The 21,783-nt window shown below is 43.0% G+C and overlaps 1 protein-coding gene across 3 annotated transcripts in view; it reads left to right on the top strand.

Moving 5' to 3' along the window:
• hhatlb (hedgehog acyltransferase like, b) overlaps positions 1-12,924 on the top strand; it is a 103,843-nt gene extending 90,919 nt beyond the window's left edge. For all 3 annotated transcript variants that reach the window (XM_045210421.1, XM_045210422.1, XM_045210424.1), the window contains 2 exons: positions 7,912-8,053; positions 12,208-12,924. In XM_045210421.1, coding sequence (XP_045066356.1) covers positions 7,912-8,053; positions 12,208-12,428 — 363 coding nt within the window. In that variant the 3' untranslated portion in view covers positions 12,429-12,924. The remainder of the gene's footprint in view (positions 1-7,911; positions 8,054-12,207) is intronic.
• The last annotated feature ends 8,859 nt before the right edge of the window (positions 12,925-21,783 follow it).

Here is a 21,783-nt window from a genome sequence, read left to right as displayed (position 1 = left end):
CAATTCGTTGGGGCTTAAGCTGCATCCCTGTCGAACCCCATGGCCCTGTGGAAAGAAATGTGTGTGTTTTTTTGCCAATTTTAAGTGCACACTTGTTTGTTTACATGGATTTTATAATGTCGTCAGTTTTTCCCCCAATACCACACAATTTGTATAGCAAATTGAGTCAAAAGCTTTTTTGAAGTATTTGTATTTGTGTTTATAAGTGATCCCCACTACTCTTCCTGGGGTCCAAACACATTAAAGCATTTACATTACATATAAAACAAAATATAAAACAGTACATCATATGACATTATTACACCACTACATATCTACAATACAACATGTATAATACCACCATACAACAATATCACAACGTGTGCGTATGCATGTGTCTATACCCTTGTGTGTGTCTCTTCACAGTCCCCGCTGTTCCATAAGGTGTATTTTTACCTGTTTAAAAAAAATCTGATTCTACTGCTTGCATCAGTTACCTGATGTGGAATAGAGTTCCATGTAGTCATGGCTCTATGTAGTACTGTGCACCTCCCATAGTCTGTTCTGGACTTGGGGACTGTGAAGAGACCTCTGGTGGCATGTCTTGTGGGATATGCATGTCAACAAAGAATGAGAAGACTTTGCCTTTGTTTTGGTTTGTTTGTCAATTAGGGTGGCAGGGTCTGTCGTACGGTAATTTGATAAAAAGCCAATTTGACATTTGCTCATTACATTGTTTTCACTGAGGAAATGTACAAGTCTGCTGTTAATGATAATGCAGAGGATTTTCCCAAGGTTGCTGTTGACGCATATCCCACGGTAGTTATTGGGGTAAGATTTGTCTCCACTTTTGTGGATTGGGGTGATCAGTCCTTGGTTCCAAATATTGGGGAAGATGCCAGAGCTGAGGATGATGTTAAAGAGTTTAAGTATAGCCAATTGGGATTTGTGCTCTGTATATTTTATCATTTCATTTAGGATACAATCAACACCACAGGCCTTTTTGGGTTGGAGGGTTTGTATTTTGTCCTGTAGTTCATTCAATGTAATTGGAGAATCCAGTGGGTTTTGGTAGTCTTTAATAATTGATTCTAAGATTTGTAATTGATCATGTATATTTTTTTGCTGTTTGTTCTTTGTTATAAAGTCAAAAAGTTTAGAGAAGTGGTTTATCCACACATCTCAGTTTTGGATAGATAACTCTTCATGTTGTTGTTTGTTTAGTGTTTTCCAATTTTCCCAGAAGTGGTTAGATTCTATGGATTCTTCAATTCCATTGGGCTGATTTCTGACGTGCTGTTCCTTCTTTTTCCGTAGTGTATTTCTGTATTGTTTTAGTGATTCACCATAGTGAAGGCGTCGGCTCAGGTTTTTGGGGTCTCTATGTTTTTGGTTGGATAGGTTTCTCAATTTCTTTCTTAGGTTTTTGCATTCTTCATCAAACCATTTGGCATTGTTGTTAATTTTACTAGGTTGTCTGCTTGAAATTTTCAGATTTGATAGGGAAGCTGAGAGGTCAAATATACTGTTTAGGTTTTCTACTGCCAAGTTTACACCTTCACTATTACAGTGGAACGTTTTGTCCAGGAAGTTGTCTAAAAGGGATTGAATTTGTTGTTGCCTAATTTTGTTGTTGCCTAGTTTTTGGGAAGGTTTCCACACTACTTTCGTTCCATCTATAGCATTTCTTAATATTATTCAGTTCCTTTGGCATTGATGCCTCATGATTGAGTATTGCTCTGTTCAGGTAGACTGTGATTTTGCTGTGATCTGATAGGGGTGTCAGTGGGATGACTATGAACACTCTGAGAGACTCTGGGTTGAGGTCAGTGATAAAGTAGTCTACAGTACTACTGCCAAGAGATTAGCTATAGGTGTACCTACCATAGGAGTCCCCTCGAAGCCAACCATTGACTATGTACATACCCAGTGTGCGACAGAGCTGCAGGAGTTGTGACCCGTTTTTGTTGGTTATGTTGTCGTAGTTGTGCCTAGGGGGGCATATGGGGGAGGGAATGCTGTCACCTCCAGGTAGGTGTTTGTCCCCCTGTGTGCTGAGAGTGTCAGGTTCTTGTCCAGTTCTGGCATTTAGGTCGCCACAGACTAGTACATGTCCCTGGGCCTGGAAATGGTTGATTTCCCCCTCCAGGATGGAGAAGCTGTCTTCATTAAAGTATGGGGATTCTATTGGGGGGATATAGGTAGCACACAGGAGGACATTTTTCTCTGTTGAGATAATTTCCTTATTAATTTCTAGCCAGATGTAAAATGTTCCTGTTTTGATTAATTTAATAGACCAGATAGATCTGTTTCAGCCCTCTGGGTACTGTAGGGGGGGTGGTGTTGTGCTGGTCTGTTTCAGCCCTCTGGGTACTGTAGGGGGTGGTGTTGTGCTGGTCTGTTTCAACCCTCTGGGTACTGTAGGGGGGGCTGGTCTGTTTCAGCCCTCTGGGTACTGTAGGGGGGTGGTGTTGTGCTGGTCTGTTTCAGCCCTCTGGGTACTGTAGGGGGTGTGGTGTTGTGCTGGTCTGTTTCAGCCCTCTGGGTACTGTAGGGGGGTGGTGTTGTGCTGGTCTGTTTCAGCCCTCTGGGTACTGTAGGGGGGTGCTGGTCTGTTTCAGCCCTCTGGGTACTGTAGGGGGGTGGTGTTGTGCTGGTCTGTTTCAGCCCTCTGGGTACTGTAGGGGGGGTGTTGTGCTGGTCTGTTTCAGCCCTCTGGGTACTGTAGGGGAGGGGGGTGTTGTGTTGGTCTGTTTCAGCCCTCTGGGTACTGTAGGGGGTGGTGTTGTGCTGGTCTGTTTCAGCCCTCTGGGTACTGTAGGGGGGGGGGGTTGTGCTGGTCTGTTTCAGCCCTCTGGGTACTGTAGGGGGGGTGCTGGTCTGTTTCAGCCCTCTGGGTACTGTAGGGGGTGGTGTTGTGCTGGTCTGTTTCAGCCCTCAGGGTCTTGTTGGGGGGTGTTGTTGTGCTGGTCTGTTTCAGCCCTCTGGGTACTGTAGGGGGGTGGTGTTGTGCTGGTCTGTTTCAGCCCTCTGGGTACTGTAGGGGGGTGGTGTTGTGCTAGTCTGTTTCAGCCCTCTGGGTACTGTAGGGGGGTGGTGTTGTGCTGGTCTGTTTCAGCCCTCTGGGTACTGTAGGGGGGGTGTTGTGCTAGTCTGTTTCAGCCCTCTGGGTACTGTAGGGGGGTGGTGTTGTGCTGGTCTGTTTCAGCCCTCTGGGTACTGTAGGGGGTGGTGTTGTGCTGGTCTGTTTCAGCCCTCTGGGTACTGTAGGGGGGTGGTGTTGTGCTGGTCTGTTTCAGCCCTCTGGGTACTGTAGGGGGGTGTTGTGCTGGTCTGTTTCAGCCCTCTGGGTACTGTAGGGGGTGTGGTGTTGTGCTGGTCTGTTTCAGCCCTCTGGGTACTGTAGGGGGGTGGTGTTGTGCTGGTCTGTTTCAGCCCTCTGGGTACTGTAGGGGGGGGTGGTGTTGTGCTGGTCTGTTTCAGCCCTCTGGGTACTGTAGGGGGGGTGGTGTTGTGCTGGTCTGTTTCAGCCCTCTGGGTACTGTAGGGGGTGGTGCTGGTCTGTTTCAGCCCTCTGGGTACTGTAGGGGGGTGGTGTTGTGCTGGTCTGTTTCAGCCCTCTGGGTACTGTAGGGGGGGTGTTGTGCTGGTCTGTTTCAGCCCTCTGGGTACTGTAGGGGGGTGTTGTGTTGGTCTGTTTCAGCCCTCTGGGTACTGTAGGGGGTGGTGTTGTGCTGGTCTGTTTCAGCCCTCTGGGTACTGTAGGGGGGTGGTGTTGTGCTGGTCTGTTTCAGCCCTCTGGGTACTGTAGGGGGGTGCTGGTCTGTTTCAGCCCTCTGGGTACTGTAGGGGGGGGGGTTGTGCTGGTCTGTTTCAGCCCTCGGGGTCTTGTTGGGGGGGTGTTGTTGTGCTGGTCTGTTTCAGCCCTCTGGGTACTGTAGGGGGGTGGTGTTGTGCTGGTCTGTTTCAGCCCTCTGGGTACTGTAGGGGGGTGGTGTTGTGCTAGTCTGTTTCAGCCCTCTGGGTACTGTAGGGGGTGGTGTTGTGCTGGTCTGTTTCAGCCCTCTGGGTACTGTAGGGGGGTGTTGTGCTAGTCTGTTTCAGCCCTCTGGGTACTGTAGGGGGTGGTGTTGTGCTGGTCTGTTTCAGCCCTCTGGGTACTGTAGGGGGGTGGTGTTGTGCTGGTCTGTTTCAGCCCTCTGGGTACTGTAGGGGGGTGGTGTTGTGCTGGTCTGTTTCAGCCCTCTGGGTACTGTAGGGGGGGTGTTGTGCTGGTCTGTTTCAGCCCTCTGGGTACTGTAGGGGTGTGGTGTTGTGCTGGTCTGTTTCAGCCCTCTGGGTACTGTAGGGGGTGGTGTTGTGCTGGTCTGTTTCAGCCCTCTGGGTACTGTAGGGGGGTGGTGTTGTGCTGGTCTGTTTCAGCCCTCTGGGTACTGTAGGGGTGGTGGTGTTGTGCTGGTCTGTTTCAGCCCTCTGGGTACTGTAGGGGGTGGTGTTGTGCTGGTCTGTTTCAGCCCTCTGGGTACTGTAGGGGGGTGGTGTTGTGCTGGTCTGTTTCAGCCCTCTGGGTACTGTAGGCGGGGTGGTGTTGTGCTGGTCTGTTTCAGCCCTCTGGGTACTGTAGGGGGGTGGTGTTGTGCTGGTCTGTTTCAGCCCTCTGGGTACTGTAGGGGGTGGTGTTGTGCTGGTCTGTTTCAGCCCTCTGGGTACTGTAGGGGGGGTGGTGTTGTGCTGGTCTGTTTCAGCCCTCTGGGTACTGTAGGGGGGTGGTGTTGTGCTGGTCTGTTTCAGCCCTCTGGGTACTGTAGGGGGGGTGGTGTTGTGCTGGTCTGTTTCAGCCCTCTGGGTACTGTAGGGGGGGTGGTGTTGTGCTGGTCTGTTTCAGCCCTCTGGGTACTGTAGGGGGGGTGGTGTTGTGCTGGTCTGTTTCAGCCCTCTGGGTACTGTAGGGGGTGGTGTTGTGCTGGTCTGTTTCAGCCCTCTGGGTACTGTAGGGGGGTGTTGTGCTGGTCTGTTTCAGCCCTCGGGGTCTTGTTGGGGGTGGTGTTGTGCTGGTCTGTTTCAGCCCTCTGGGTACTGTAGGGGGGTGGTGTGCTGGTCTGTTTCAGCCCTCTGGGTACTGTAGGGGGGGTGGTGTTGTGCTGGTCTGTTTCAGCCCTCAGGGTCTTGTTGGGGGGGGGTGTTGTTGTGCTGGTCTGTTTCAGCCCTCTGGGTACTGTAGGGGGTGGTGTTGTGCTGGTCTGTTTCAGCCCTCTGGGTACTGTAGGGGGGTGGTGTTGTGCTGGTCTGTTTCAGCCCTCTGGGTACTGTAGGGGGTGGTGTTGTGCTGGTCTGTTTCAGCCCTCTGGGTACTGTAGGGGGGTGGTGTTGTGCTGGTCTGTTTCAGCCCTCTGGGTACTGTAGGGGGGTGGTGTTGTGCTGGTCTGTTTCAGCCCTCTGGGTACTGTAGGGGGTGGTGTTGTGCTGGTCTGTTTCAGCCCTCTGGGTACTGTAGGGGGTGGTGTTGTGCTGGTCTGTTTCAGCCCTCTGGGTACTGTAGGGGGGTGGTGTTGTGCTGGTCTGTTTCAGCCCTCTGGGTACTGTAGGGGGTGGTGTTGTGCTGGTCTGTTTCAGCCCTCTGGGTACTGTAGGGGGGTGGTGTTGTGCTGGTCTGTTTCAGCCCTCTGGGTACTGTAGGGGGGTGGTGTTGTGCTGGTCTGTTTCAGCCCTCTGGGTACTGTAGGGGGGTGGTGTTGTGCTGGTCTGTTTCAGCCCTCTGGGTACTGTAGGGGGGTGGTGTTGTGCTGGTCTGTTTCAGCCCTCTGGGTACTGTAGGGGGGGTGGTGTTGTGCTGGTCTGTTTCAGCCCTCTGGGTACTGTAGGGGGGTGGTGTTGTGCTGGTCTGTTTCAGCCCTCTGGGTCCTGTAGGGGGGTGGTGTTGTGCTGGTCTGTTTCAGCCCTCTGGGTACTGTAGGGGGGTGGTGTTGTGCTGGTCTGTTTCAGCCCTCTGGGTACTGTAGGGGGGGGTGGTGTTGTGCTGGTCTGTTTCAGCCCTCGGGGTCTTGTTGGGGGGTGGTGTTGTGCTGGTCTGTTTCAGCCCTCTGGGTACTGTAGGGGGGGTGGTGTTGTGCTGGTCTGGTCTGTGGGTCTGTTCTGTCTGGAGTGTGTGGACCAGCTCTCTGAGCTCCACCATGTCTCTCTCCAGCTCTGTGAATGTATCCCTCTCAATGATGGAGGAGCAGTGCAGTTGTGGGACCTGGGTGTGTTCAGTGCAGTTGTGGGACCTGGGTGTGTTCAGTGCAGGGTGGGTGACTTGCCTCGTCTGCAGCACAGTTTGAAGAGGTGTGATCAGACTCACTCAGGATGGAGGAGTCGTCACAGAGAGAGAGCTTTTCCAAGCTGTGCTCTCTCTTTGAGCCCCTAAAAGTCCTGCTGGAGCTGCATGAGGAGGCCCTGCACCATTACTGCCCCAGACTGGACCTGCTGGAACTGCATGAGGAGGCCCTGCACCATTACTGCCCCAGACTGGACCTGCATGAGGAGGCCCTGCACCATTACTGCCCCAGACTGGAGCTGCATGAGGAGGCCCTGCACCATTACTGCCCCAGACTGGTCCTGCATGAGGAGGCCCTGCACCATTACTGCCCCAGACTGGTCCTGCATGAGGAGGCCCTGCACCATTACTGCCCCAGACTGGACCTGCATGAGGAGGCCCTGCACCATTACTGCCCCAGACTGGTCCTGCTGGAACTGCATGAGGAGGCCCTGCACCATTACTGCCCCAGACTGGTCCTGCTGGAGCTGCATGAGGAGGCCCTGCACCATTACTGCCCCAGACTGGTCCTGCTGGACCTGCATGAGGAGGCCCTGCACCATTACTGCCCCAGACTGGTCCTGCTGGAGCTGCATGAGGAGGCCCTGCACCATTACTGCCCCAGACTGGAGCTGCATGAGGAGGCCCTGCACCATTACTGCCCCAGACTGGAGCTGCATGAGGAGGCCCTGCACCATTACTGCCCCAGACTGGAACTGCATGAGAGGCCCTGCACCATTACTGCCCCAGACTGGAACTGCATGAGGAGGCCCTGCACCATTACTGCCCCAGACTGGAGCTGCATGAGGAGGCCCTGCACCATTACTGCCCCAGACTGGAGCTGCATGAGGAGGCCCTGACATAGTGGTAGTGTGTTCTTATAGCCCTGTTCCATGCCAGGGGATGGTCTGTGTGGAAAATTAAGTTGCTTACATTCCCCTCTTTGTAGCAGTCAGTAAATAGTGTCTCTGGATTGTCCTTGAGGAGCTTCTTTTTGTACTCATTCCGTGCTCTGTGTTCTTTTTAATATCCAAGGGGTACTGTACTGTGATGACATCTGCACAGGGATACGCCATGGCGCAGGGGGCTTCAAAGGCCTCTGCATTTGGGTTGGGGTGGGGGGGCTGTGAAACTCTGCTGCCATTGTTAGGCTCAAGAGTTTTCACACATCTCACTTCACACTTCAGTGCTAATTGAAGCTGCAGCCAGGTCTGTTCTGTCCTAGCAGCTTGGTAGCTTAGTAGCCTTATTTAATAAGCTTTATAGAACAGAATTACCTAGAGATTACTGTCTTTTACTTTTTGGCTTCAGAAGTAGGTTCAAACTGAACATTACTCACTCAGTTTTGTGTTGGATGGTTTTTTCCAAGTTTCCGCTGTGTTTCTTCTGCAGATTTTAGTTTTTTTGAAGTTTTTTCTTCATAGTCCTTGGTAGTGATAATCCATTCAGGTATTTTTGTCCAACATCAAGGTTTTAGGTATGGAATTTTGATTTGGTTTGAAGGTTTTGATGTAGAAGGTAGTATCCTGTTTAAGTCCTTGTTTATCAACATTTATCCAACTATAATTCTATTTTTCTTTTCAGGAAGAACTCAGGAGCCCATGAGCTCATCTCTCGCTCCCTCTCTCTCTCTCCTCTAGATGGCGATGTCTCCTGCCATGTCTCGTAGGATCAGAGCTGTGTTCAACGCCTTTAACTTCTGGACCATCGTTCTCTACAACGTCATCGCTCTCAACAGCCTGGAGTTCACTAAGCTGGTCGCCAAGAGACTGCTGCTCAAAGGTATTGACAGATAGTTTGGTTTTCCCTCAACAGCCTGGAGTTCACTAAGCTGGTCGCCAAGAGACTGCTGCTCAAAGGTAACAGATAGTTAGGTTTCCTCTCAACAGCCTGGAGTTCACTAAGCTGGTCGCCAAGAGACTGCTGCTCAAAGGTATTGACAGATAGTTCGGTTTTCCCTCAACAGCCTGGAGTTCACTAAGCTGTCTCTTTGATCCCGTAAAAGTCCTATAGTTCTGTCTCTTGATCTTGATCTTGAAAAATGTACAATGCTCATACTAACCATGATATTGAACATGCACAACTGTTTTGGTGTGGTACTGGCATACTATGATCACACTGACCTAGTGTTTCCTTGAGTACCAGTAGAGATATTATATATATAGTTATACAGGTAGAGTTATTATATAGTTATACAGGTAGAGTTATTATATAGTTATACAGGTAGAGTTATTATATATATAGTTATACAGGTAGAGTTATTATATATATAGTTATACAGGTAGAGTTATTATATATAGTTATACAGGTAGAGTTATTATATAGTTATACAGGTAGAGTTATTATATAGTTATACAGGTAGAGTTATTATATATATAGTTATACAGGTAGAGTTATTATATATATAGTTATACAGGTAGAGTTATTATATATATATAGTTATACAGGTAGAGTTATTATATATAGTTATACAGGTAGAGTTATTATATAGTTATACAGGTAGAGTTATTATATATATAGTTATACAGGTAGAGTTATTATATATATAGTTATACAGGTAGAGTTATTATATATAGTTATTCAGGTAGAGTTATTATATATATAGTTATACAGGTAGAGTTATTATATATATAGTTATACAGGTAGAGTTATTATATAGTTATACAGGTAGAGTTATTATATATATAGTTATACAGGTAGAGTTATTATATATATAGTTATACAGGTAGAGTTATTATATAGTTATACAGGTAGAGTTATTATATAGTTATACAGGTAGAGTTATTATATAGTTATACAGGTAGAGTTATTATATATATAGTTATACAGGTAGAGTTATTATATATAGTTATACAGGTAGAGTTATTATATATATAGTTATACAGGTAGAGTTATTATATATATAGTTATACAGGTAGAGTTATTATATAGTTATACAGGTAGAGTTATTATATAGTTATACAGGTAGAGTTATTATATATATAGTTATACAGGTAGAGTTATTATATATATAGTTATACAGGTAGAGTTATTATATAGTTATACAGGTAGAGTTATTATATAGTTATACAGGTAGAGTTATTATATATATAGTTATACAGGTAGAGTTATTATATAGTTATACAGGTAGAGTTATTATATATATAGTTATACAGGTAGAGTTATTATATATAGTTATACAGGTAGAGTTATTATATATATAGTTATACAGGTAGAGTTATTATATATATAGTTATACAGGTAGAGTTATTATATATATAGTTATACAGGTAGAGTTATTATATATATAGTTATACAGGTAGAGTTATTATATATATAGTTATACAGGTAGAGTTATTATATATATAGTTATTCAGGTAGAGTTATTATATATATAGTTATACAGGTAGAGTTATTATATAGTTATACAGGTAGAGTTATTATATATATAGTTATACAGGTAGAGTTATTATATATATAGTTATACAGGTAGAGTTATTATATATAGTTATACAGGTAGAGTTATTATATAGTTATACAGGTAGAGTTATTATATATATAGTTATACAGGTAGAGTTATTATATATATAGTTATACAGGTAGAGTTATTATATATATAGTTATTCAGGTAGAGTTATTATATATATAGTTATACAGGTAGAGTTATTATATAGTTATACAGGTAGAGTTATTATATAGTTATACAGGTAGAGTTATTATATATATAGTTATACAGGTAGAGTTATTATATATATAGTTATACAGGTAGAGTTATTATATATATAGTTATACAGGTAGAGTTATTATATATATAGTTATACAGGTAGAGTTATTATATAGTTATACAGGTAGAGTTATTATATATATAGTTATACAGGTAGAGTTATTATATATATAGTTATACAGGTAGAGTTATTATATATAGTTATTCAGGTAGAGTTATTATATATATAGTTATACAGGTAGAGTTATTATATATATAGTTATACAGGTAGAGTTATTATATAGTTATACAGGTAGAGTTATTATATATATAGTTATACAGGTAGAGTTATTATATATATAGTTATACAGGTAGAGTTATTATATAGTTATACAGGTAGAGTTATTATATAGTTATACAGGTAGAGTTATTATATAGTTATACAGGTAGAGTTATTATATATATAGTTATACAGGTAGAGTTATTATATATATAGTTATACAGGTAGAGTTATTATATATATAGTTATACAGGTAGAGTTATTATATATATAGTTATACAGGTAGAGTTATTATATATAGTTATTCAGGTAGAGTTATTATATATATAGTTATACAGGTAGAGTTATTATATATATAGTTATACAGGTAGAGTTATTATATAGTTATACAGGTAGAGTTATTATATATATAGTTATACAGGTAGAGTTATTATATAGTTATACAGGTAGAGTTATTATATAGTTATACAGGTAGAGTTATTATATAGTTATACAGGTAGAGTTATTATATAGTTATACAGGTAGAGTTATTATATATATAGTTATACAGGTAGAGTTATTATATATATAGTTATACAGGTAGAGTTATTATATATATAGTTATACAGGTAGAGTTATTATATATATAGTTATACAGGTAGAGTTATTATATAGTTATACAGGTAGAGTTATTATATATATAGTTATACAGGTAGAGTTATTATATATATAGTTATACAGGTAGAGTTATTATATAGTTATACAGGTAGAGTTATTATATAGTTATACAGGTAGAGTTATTATATATAGTTATACAGGTAGAGTTATTATATAGTTATACAGGTAGAGTTATTATATATATAGTTATACAGGTAGAGTTATTATATATAGTTATACAGGTAGAGTTATTATATATATAGTTATACAGGTAGAGTTATTATATATATAGTTATACAGGTAGAGTTATTATATATATAGTTATACAGGTAGAGTTATTATATATATAGTTATACAGGTAGAGTTATTATATATATAGTTATTCAGGTAGAGTTATTATATATATAGTTATACAGGTAGAGTTATTATATAGTTATACAGGTAGAGTTATTATATATATATAGTTATACAGGTAGAGTTATTATATATTTAGTTATACAGGTAGAGTTATTATATATATAGTTATACAGGTAGAGTTATTATATATATAGTTATACAGGTAGAGTTATTATATAGTTATACAGGTAGAGTTATTATATATATAGTTATACAGGTAGAGTTATTATATAGTTATACACGTAGAGTTATTATATATATAGTTATACAGGTAGAGTTATTATATATATAGTTATACAGGTAGAGTTATTATATAGTTATACAGGTAGAGTTATTATATATATATAGTTATACAGGTAGAGTTATTATATAGTTATACAGGTAGAGTTATTATATATATAGTTATACAGGTAGAGTTATTATATATATAGTTATACAGGTAGAGTTATTATATATATAGTTATACAGGTAGAGTTATTATATAGTTATACAGGTAGAGTTATTATATATATAGTTATACAGGTAGAGTTATTATATATATAGTTATACAGGTAGAGTTATTATATATATAGTTATACAGGTAGAGTTATTATATATATAGTTATACAGGTAGAGGTTATTATATATATAGTTATACAGGTAGAGTTATTATATAGTTATACAGGTAGAGTTATTATATAGTTATACAGGTAGAGTTATTATATATATAGTTATACAGGTAGAGTTATTATATAGTTATACAGGTAGAGTTATTATATATATAGTAATATAGGTAGAGTTATTATATATATAGTTATACCAGTAGACACACTATGACTGACTCCTCCCCCTCCAGGCTTTACCATCACCACCATCACTGTGTTGATAACTAGTATGTTACTTGATATATCATTATCATATGTATAGTTATTAGTCCATGTTGACTTGTTCCTCCCCCTCCAGGCTTCCCCATCACCACCATCACTGTCCTCATAGTGACCTACTGTCTGGTCCAGCTCATCAAGGAGAGAGAAAGGAGACAGGCTCTGATCGACGACCCCGACCCCATCCCCCCTCCTGCCCCTGTCCCTCCCCCTGCCACCAGCCTGGCCACACCCACTGTGGTCCCGCCCAAAGTCCCCGTCCAGCCAGTGGTGGACCCAAGCAAGGAGAAAGCCGAGTAGTGATTAGAGGCTGGCAATGTCAGTCAAAGTCCCAACTGTCTTTATGAGTCATGCTTTCCACTGTGCAGTCATGGAAATGACGAGGCTACAGTTCATAGACAAGGTATATTTAGACGTTCTTCATAGCAATGAAATCTATTGAGCAGCAATACCTATCTACTGTAATATCTATAAGCAGTAATATCTACTCCCACCACAGTGTTAGGGGTCTACTGCCTGGAACAAGCTGACAGTGCTGTCATCAATATAGATTTATACAATGTTTTAAACTGAAGTTATGTTTCATTGCTAATCATGTAAAAGCGCCTTTATTGTAAATAAAACCCACTGATGCTCTTAAGATGTGGTTTAAACGAAGATACACACCTCTAGGTGAAGAAAGCCACTCCTGCTCTGTCAAATGTACTGGACATCTAAGCATAATATATTGATTGATTTACTGTATACATGACTCCAAATCAAATCAAATGTTATTTGTCACATATGCCGAACACAACAGGTGTAGACCTTACAGTGATGTCCTTAACCAACAATAACGTTTTAAGAAAATAGAGTTAAGAAAATATTGACTAAATAAACTAAAGTAAAAAAGTCACACAATAAAATAACCATACCGAGGCTATATACAGGGGGTACCGGTACCGAGACTATATACAGGGGGTACCGGTACCGAGGCTATATCCAGGCTATATACAGGGGGTACCGGTACAGAGTCAATATACAGGCTATATACAGGGAGTACCGGTACCGAGTCAATATACAGGCTATATACAGGGGGTACCGGTACCGAGGCTATATCCAGGGGGTACCGGTACCGAGGCTATATACAGACTATATACAGGGGGTACCGGTACCGAGTCATTGTGCGGGGGGTACAGGTTAGTCCAGGTCATTTGTACATGTAGGTAGGGGTAAAGTGACTATGCATAGATAATAAACAGCGAGTAGCAGCAGTGTAAAAACATAGAGGGGGGGGGTCAATGTAAATAGTCTGGGTGGCCATTTTACTAATTGTTCAGGAGTCTTATGGCTTGGGGGTAGAAGCTGTTGAGAAGCCTTTTGGACCTAGAGTTGGTGCGCTGGTACCGCTTGCCGTGCGGTAGCAGAGAGAACAGTCTATGACTAGGGTGGCTGGAGTCTTTGACAATTTTTTGGGCCTTCCTTTGACACCACCTGGTATAGAGGTCCTGGATGGCAGGAAGCTTGGCCCCAGTGATGTACTGGGCCGGACGCACTACCCTCTGTAATGCCTTACGGTCGGATGACGAGCAGTTGCCATAACTTTTTGAGGATCTGGGGACCCATGCCAAATCTTTTCAGTCTCCTGAGGGGGAAAAGGCATTGTCGTGCCCTCTTCACGACTGTCTTGGTGTGTTTGGACCATGATAGTTTGTTGGTGATGTGGACACCAAGGAACTTGAAACTCTCGACCCGCTCCACTACAGCCCCATCAATGTGAATGGGGGCGTGAATACTGTAGCTCAGAATACTCTGAGAGAGAGACAGAGAGAGACAGAGAGAGAGAGAGAGAGAGAGAGATAGAGAGAGAGAGAGAGAGAGAGAGAGAGAGAGAGAGAGAGAGAGAGAGAGAGAGAGAGAGAGAGAGAGAGACTTAAGCCCACTATAAATATGACAGAGTCACTGTAGCAGATCCTGGACCTGACTCAGAGTCCAGATTTACACCCCTAGGAGGTCCACTAGTATGGAGGATGACCTCAGAGGGCAGATCTACACCCCTAGGAGGTCACCTAGTATGGAGGATGACCTCAGAGGGCAGATCTACACCCCTAGGAGGTCACCTAGTATGGAGGATGACCTCAGAGGGCAGATCTACACCCCTAGGAGGTCACCTAGTATGGAGGATGACCTCAGAGGGCAGATCTACACCCCTAGGAGGTCACCTAGTATGGAGGATGACCTCAGAGGGCAGATCTACACCCCTAGGAGGTCACCTAGTATGGAGGATGACCTCAGAGGGCAGATTTACACCCCTATGAGGTCACCTAGTATGGAGGATGACCTCAGAGTCCAGATTTACACCCCTAGGAGGTCACCTAGTATGGAGGATGACCTCAGAGGGCAGATCTACACCCCTAGGAGGTCACCTAGTATGGAGGATGACCTCAGAGGGCAGATTTACACCCCTAGGAGGTCACCTAGTATGGAGGATGACCTCAGAGGGCAGATCTACACCCCTAGGAGGTCACCTAGTATGGAGGATGACCTGGCACACACCACAGTGTTTAGAATTATAGCAAATTAGCTTTAAAAATAACACATTTTCTCTCAGCCTCATAATAATAATAATAATAGTAATTATTTACTCCAATTAGGGAAGGGGTGGTGGGGTTGGAAAGTAATAAAGGGAAATATGTATATGTATGTATGTATGTATTTATGTATATATATATATATATATATATATATATATATATATATATATTTTGCAAGAAGAAAAAAAACATATGGGGGATTGGAAGTGATGCAGACAATTACATTGATGAAAGTTACAATCAATCTGCAATATTAAAGCTGATCTACCCCCTAAAAAATATATATAGCACTTCTATAGCACTTTTCATTACAGAAATAATCTCAAAGCACTTGAAAGGAAAAATAAAGAAGCATCAGATAACATATAAATGTAGCTACATAACAGAGAGTTGGTCTGAACTACGATAACGTCAGCTGGAGTTGGTCTGGACTACGATAACGTCAGCTGGAGTTGGTCTGGACTACGATAACGTCAGCTGGAGTTGGTCTGGACTACGATAACGTCAGCTGGAGTTGGTCTGGACACGATAACGTCAGCTGGAGTTGGTCTGGACTACGATAACGTCAGCTGGAGGTGGTCTGGACTACGCTAACATCAGCTGGAAATGGTCTGGACTACGATAACGTCAGCTGGAGTTGGTCTGGACTACGATAACGTCAGCTAGAGTTGGTCTGGACTACGATAACGTCAGCTGGAGGTGGTCTGGACTACGATAACATCAGCTGGAAATGGTCTGGACTACGATAACGTCAGCTGGAGTTGGTCTGGACTACGATAACGTCAGCTGGAGTTGGTCTGGACACGATAACGTCAGCTGGAGTTGGTCTGGACTACGATAACGTCAGCTGGAGGTGGTCTGGACTACGATAACGTCAGCTGGAGTTGGTCTGGACTACGATAATGTCAGCTGGAGTTGGTCTGGACTACGATAACGTCAGCTGGAGGTGGTCTGGACTACGATAACGTCAGCTGGAGTTGGTCTGGACTACGATAACGTCAGCTGGAGTTGAACGTTTTGGGTGTTTCAAGCCTCCAACAGATGGAGCGACAGTCGAGAGGGATCCACATAGCTGGAGCAGAGGGAGAGTTTGTCAACGGGGGAGATGAGCAGGTCCTCCGGTGGCAGGCATGCAGCACAGTTCAGTTTCCATTCAAGGCGTCTCACCGGCGCCTCGCCATCCTCGCCATCTGACTGCAGCTTCTCTTTAGCCGTTTACTCGATCTTGTATGAGATTAAGTTTGTTGTTAATTAAAACTTCGGAGGAATCTTCAGACTGAGCGCTGAATTCATCACTGCCAGCTCTCCATCAGTCATGGGTCAGGGGTCCGTAGAAACAACCAAAAAATTGGGTGGTGTATTCAAATCAAAACACACTAGCTAACTAGCTAGCTAGCCTGTTAGCATTGTTAGCTAGCTATGTTGAAAGAGCTGATTTGCCCTCAAATTCACGGGCAGGAAACAAAGATATAACCAAGACTTCTATACGTATTTAGCTATTCAAAACCAAACCTAGGCGACCTCATGGCACCAATGCAAAATTGCAAAATGTGTAGACTAGCAGGAAATTAGCGCTGAAACAACAACATTTTCTTTCAGCATCATGCAAATGTTGTTTTCTGCCCCTTACAGTGGCTTCCTCACATCATCCATTTTGTTTTTCCTTCATCTGAACATAGAGAGAGAGAGAAGGAGAGCGAGAGAGAGAAAGGGAGAGCTACATTTTACAATTCACATGTTCCAGAATGGATTCCACAAAGCGCTCCACACTGAGGACCAGCCTATACATTGACTTCAGAAAGTATTCACACCCTTGACTTTTTCCACATTTTGTTGTGTTACAGCCTGAATTTAAAATGGATTAAATTGAGATTTTGTGTCACTGGCCAACCTACAATACCCCATAATGTCAAAGTGGAATTATGATTTTAGATTTTTTTCATTTAAAAATGAAAAGCTGAAATGTCTTGAGTATTCAACCCCTTTGTTATGGCAAGCCTAAATAAGTTCAGGAGTAAAAATGTGCTTAAGAAGTCACATACTAAGTTGTATGAACTCACTCTGTGTACAATAATAGTGTTTAACATGATTTTTGAATGACTACCTCATCTCTGTACCCCACAAATACAATTATCTGTAAGGTCAAAGATAATAAAGCACAGATTCAACCACCAAGTCCAGGGAGGTTTTCCAATGCTTCGCAAAGAAGGGCACCTATCGGTAGATAGGTAAAAAAAAGCAGACATTGAATATCCCTTTGAGAATGGTGAAGTTATTAATTACACTTTGGATGTTGTATCAATACACCCAGTCACTACAAAGATACAGGTATCATTCCTAACTTAGTTGCCGGAGAGGAAGGAAGCCGCTCAGGGATTTCACCATGAGACCAATGGTGACTTTAAAACAGTTACAGAGTTTAATGGCTGTGATAGGAGAAAATGGAGGATGGATCAACATTGTAGTTACTCCATAATACTAACCTAAATGACAGAGTGAAAAGAAGGAAGCCTGTACAGAATAAAAATATTCCAAAACATGCATCCTGTTTGCAATAAGACATTAAAGTAATACTTTATTTTTATTTTTTATTAACCCATCCACCCCCCCTCTTCGGAGGACATATATATTTTTTGTTTCTACAGCTTTTCTGCTACATATACATACTGTATATTTTACATATACATTCTACGTATATATTTTACATATACATTTGACATACAGTGAGGGAAAAACGAGAGGTCAGATGTTTCTTGTAGTTGGCCACCAGGTTTGCACACATCTCAGGAGGGATTTTGTCCCACTCCTCTTTGCAGATCTTCTCCAAGTCATTAAGGTTTTGAGGCTGACGTTTGGCAACTCAAACCTTCAGCTCCCACCACAGATTTTCTATGGAATTAAGGTCTGGAGACTGGCTAGGCCACTCCAGGACCTTAATGTGCTTCTTCTTGAGCCACTCCTTTGTTTCCTTGGCCGTGTGTTTTGGGTCATTGTCATGCTGGAATACCCATCCACGACCCATTTTCAATGCCCTGGCTAAGGGAAGGAGGTTCTCACCAAAGATTTGACGGTACATGGCCCCGTCCATTGTCCCTTTGATGCGGTGAAGTTGTCCTGTCCCCTTAGCAGAGAAACACCCCCAAAGCATAATGTTTCCACCTCCATGTAGAATTCAGACACTCTTGTTGTTCCCTTCCAAGATTAAAGGAGAATTCAGATACTCTTGTTGTTCCTGTCGTATCGCGTCGAATGCTGGTGCTCATTGCTGTCAAACAAAGGAGTCCGCTCATACTGAACCTTTGATCATAAGTTTTATTCATATCATAAGCTTTCAGCATGAGTTACAGGTGTCATGAAACCCCCGGAGAGCAGTGTCCTCGAATTGTAATGGCTGCTCTGACTTCTTCTTCGCCCAGCATATACTTATAAACAATGCAAAAAGATGGGTTGCTCCCTCTTCTGTCCAATCACCAGTCTCCCCTGGGGCGTCACCCCACAAACGGCTACTTTTGAACTAAGATAAACATTATTTTCTTTGTTCCTCTAAAATAGTCATAATCGTCATACACGACATTCCCTTCCAAGACTAACGGAGAATTCAGATACTCTTGTTGTTCCCTTCCAAGATTAACGGAGAATTCAGATACTCTTGTTGTTCCCTTTCAAGACTAACGGAGAATTCAGACACTCTTGTTGTTCCCTTCCAAGACTAACGGAGAATTCAGATACTCTTGTTGTTCCCTTCCAAGACTAACGGAGAATTCAGATACTCTTGTTGTTCCCTTTCAAGACTAACGGAGAATTCAGACACTCTTGTTGTTCCCTTCCAAGACTAACGGAGAATTCAGATACTCTTGTTGTTCCCTTCCAAGACTAACGGAGAATTCAGATACTCTTGTTGTTCCCTTCCAAGACTAATGGAGAATTGTGTGTTTACCTGTATTGTGGCTAAACATTCACCTTTAGTTTTTTTCAGACACACACACATACACACACATACACATACACACAAACACACACAAACTCACACACACAACCTCTCCTACACGCCTCTCTGCACCTCACATCTCCATTGCCCTCTCTCTTTATGGCCATGTCTGAAGTCCTGAGTATGAGTAGTACAGTGGGGAAAAAAAGTATTTAGTCAGCCACCAATTGTGCAAGTTCTCCCACTTAAAAAGATGAGAGGCCTGTAATTTTCATCATAGGTACACGTCAACTATGACAGACAAAATGAGGGGAAAAAATCCAGAAAATCACATTGTAGGATTTTTAATGAATTTATTTGCAAATTATGGTGGAAAATAAGTATTTGGTCACCTACAAACAAGCAATATTTCTGGCTCTCACAGACCTGTAACTTCTTCTTTAAGAGGCTCCTCTGTCCTCCACTCGTTACCTGTATTAATGGCACCTGTTTGAACTTGTTATCAGTATAAAAGTCACCTGTCCACAACCTCAAACAGTCACACTCCAAACTCCACTATGGCCAAGACCAAAGAGCTGTCAAAGGACACCAGAAACAAAATTGTAGACCTGCACCAGGCTGGGAAGACTGAATCTGCAATAGGTAAGCAGCTTGGTTTGAAGAAATCAACTGTGGGAGCAATTATTAGGAAATGGAAGACATACAAGACCACTGATAATCTCCCTCGATCTGGGGCTCCACGCAAGATCTCACCCCGTGGGGTCAAAATGATCACAAGAACGGTAAGCAAAAATCCCAGAACCATACGGGGGACCTAGTGAATGACCTGCAGAGAGCTGGGACCAAAGTAACAAAGCCTACCATCAGTAACACACTACGCCGCCAGGGACTCAAATCCTGCAGTGCCAGACGTGTCCCCCTGCTTAAGCCAGTACATGTCCAGGCCCGTCTGAAGTTTGCTAGAGTGCATTTGGATGATCCAGAAGAGGATTGGGAGAATGTCATATGGTCAGATGAAACCAAAATAGAACTTTTTGGTAAAAACTCAACTCGTCGTGTTTGGAGGACAAGGAATGCTGAATTGTATCCAAAGAACACCATACCTACTGTGAAGCATGGGGGTGGAAACATCATGCTTTGGGGCTGTTTTTCTGCAAAGGGACCAGGACGACTGATCCGTGTAAAGGAAAGAATGAATGGGGCCATGTATCGTGAGATTTTGAGTGAAAACCTCCTTCCATCAACAAGGGCATTGAAGATGAAACGTGGCTGGATCTTTCAGCATGACAATGATCCCAAACACACCACCCGGGCCACGAAGGAGTGGCTTCGTAAGAAGCATTTCAAGGTCCTGGAGTGGCCTAGCCAGTCTCCAGATCTCAACCCCATAGAAAATCTTTGGAGGGAGTTGAAAGTCCGTGTTGCCCAGCGACAGCCCCAAAACATCACTGCTCTAGAGGAGATCTGCATGGAGGAATGGGCCAAAATACCAGCAACAGTGTGTGAAAACCTTGTGAAGACTTACAGAAAACGTTTGACCTGTGTCATTGCCAACAAAGGGTATATAACAAAGTATTGAGAAACTTTTGTTATTGACCAAATACTTATTTTCCACCATAATTTGCAAATAAATTCATAAAAAATCCTACAATGTGATTTTTTGGAATTTTCTTCCCTAATTTTGTCTGTCATAGTTGACGTGTACCTATGATCAAAATTACAGGCCTCTCTCATCTTTTTAAGTGGGAGAACTTGCACAATTGGTGGCTGACTAAATACTTTTTTCCCCACTGTATAAGCAGTCTTCTAGCTTCAACCCCCAAGCCATAAGACTTTTTATTTATTTTATTTTATTTTATTTCACCTTTATTTAACCAGGTAAGCCAGTTGAGAACAAGTTCTCATTTACAACTGCGACCTGGCCAAGATAAAGCAAAGCAGTGCGATAAAAACAACAACACAGAGTTACATATGGAATAAACAAAACGTAAAGTCAAAACACAACAGAAAATAGAAAATATATATACAGTGTGTGAAAATGTAGTAAGTTATGGAGGTAAGGCAATAAAGGCCATAGTGCAAAATAATTACAATTAGTATTAACACTGGAATGATAGATGTGCAGAAGATGATGTGCAAATAGAGATACTAGGGTGCAAATGAGCAAAATAAATAACAATATGGGGATGAGTTTGTTGGGTGGGCTAATTTCAGATGGGCTGTGTACAGGTGCAGTGATCGGTAAGGTGCTCTGACAACTGATGCTTAAAGTTAGTGAGGGAGATAAGAGTCTCCAGCTTCAGAGATTTTTGCAGTTCGTTCCAGTCATTGGCAGCAGAGAACTGGAAGGAATGGCGGCCAAAGGAGGTGTTGGCTTTGGGGATGACCAGTGAGATTTACATTTTACATTTAGGTCATTTAGCAGACGCTCTTATCCAGAGCGACTTACAAATTAGAACTGCATGCCACAAAAGGCCAAATGACTAAAAACGTAAGCATTAAGTTAGAGCATATTGAGTATAAATATAGTAATCCGAACAAAAATACTCTGTTCATTCATACACAGACTGTGGTGGTTCATGAAGACCAGGTGAAGCCTTCACATATGCAACAAGAGTTCATGTATTTTCAGGGGGGCCAAAATTGAAGACAACACTCCAGCCAGACTTCCCCTATGATGCAGCAACTTAGGTTAGAGGTTCCTCCAGGTACAGTACCAGTCTCTGGGTTAGAGGTTCCTCCAGGTACAGTACCAGTCTCTGGGTTAGAGGTTCCTCCAGGTACAGTACCAGTCTCTGGGTTAGAGGTTCCTCCAGGTGCAGTACCAGTCTCTGGGTTAGAGGTTCCTCCAGGTGCAGTACCAGTCTCTGGGTTAGAGGTTCCTCCAGGTACAGTACCAGTCTCTGGGTTAGAGGTTCCTCCAGGTACAGTACCAGTCTCTGGGTTAGAGGTTCCTCCAGGTGCAGTACCAGTCTCTTAGGCACAGGAGTAGGTTAGCTACCCGTGTGGTGGCCACCCTGCCTTCCATGCAATCCATCAAAATACATTTGAGTTTGTCTTCGTTGAAAGCTTGATGCCCATTCTTGTCATAGGCCGCCCAGATGTTGCTTGCGATTGCAGCGGTCACTCGAGCGTCAGTGTCCCCATAGCCAGA

The sequence above is a fragment of the Coregonus clupeaformis genome, chromosome 34 (genome assembly GCF_020615455.1).
Source record: "Coregonus clupeaformis isolate EN_2021a chromosome 34, ASM2061545v1, whole genome shotgun sequence".
Lineage (NCBI taxonomy): Eukaryota > Metazoa > Chordata > Actinopteri > Salmoniformes > Salmonidae > Coregonus > Coregonus clupeaformis.
The sequence above is the reverse complement of the archived record's forward strand: the minus strand, read 5'-3'. Positions and strand labels throughout refer to the sequence as shown.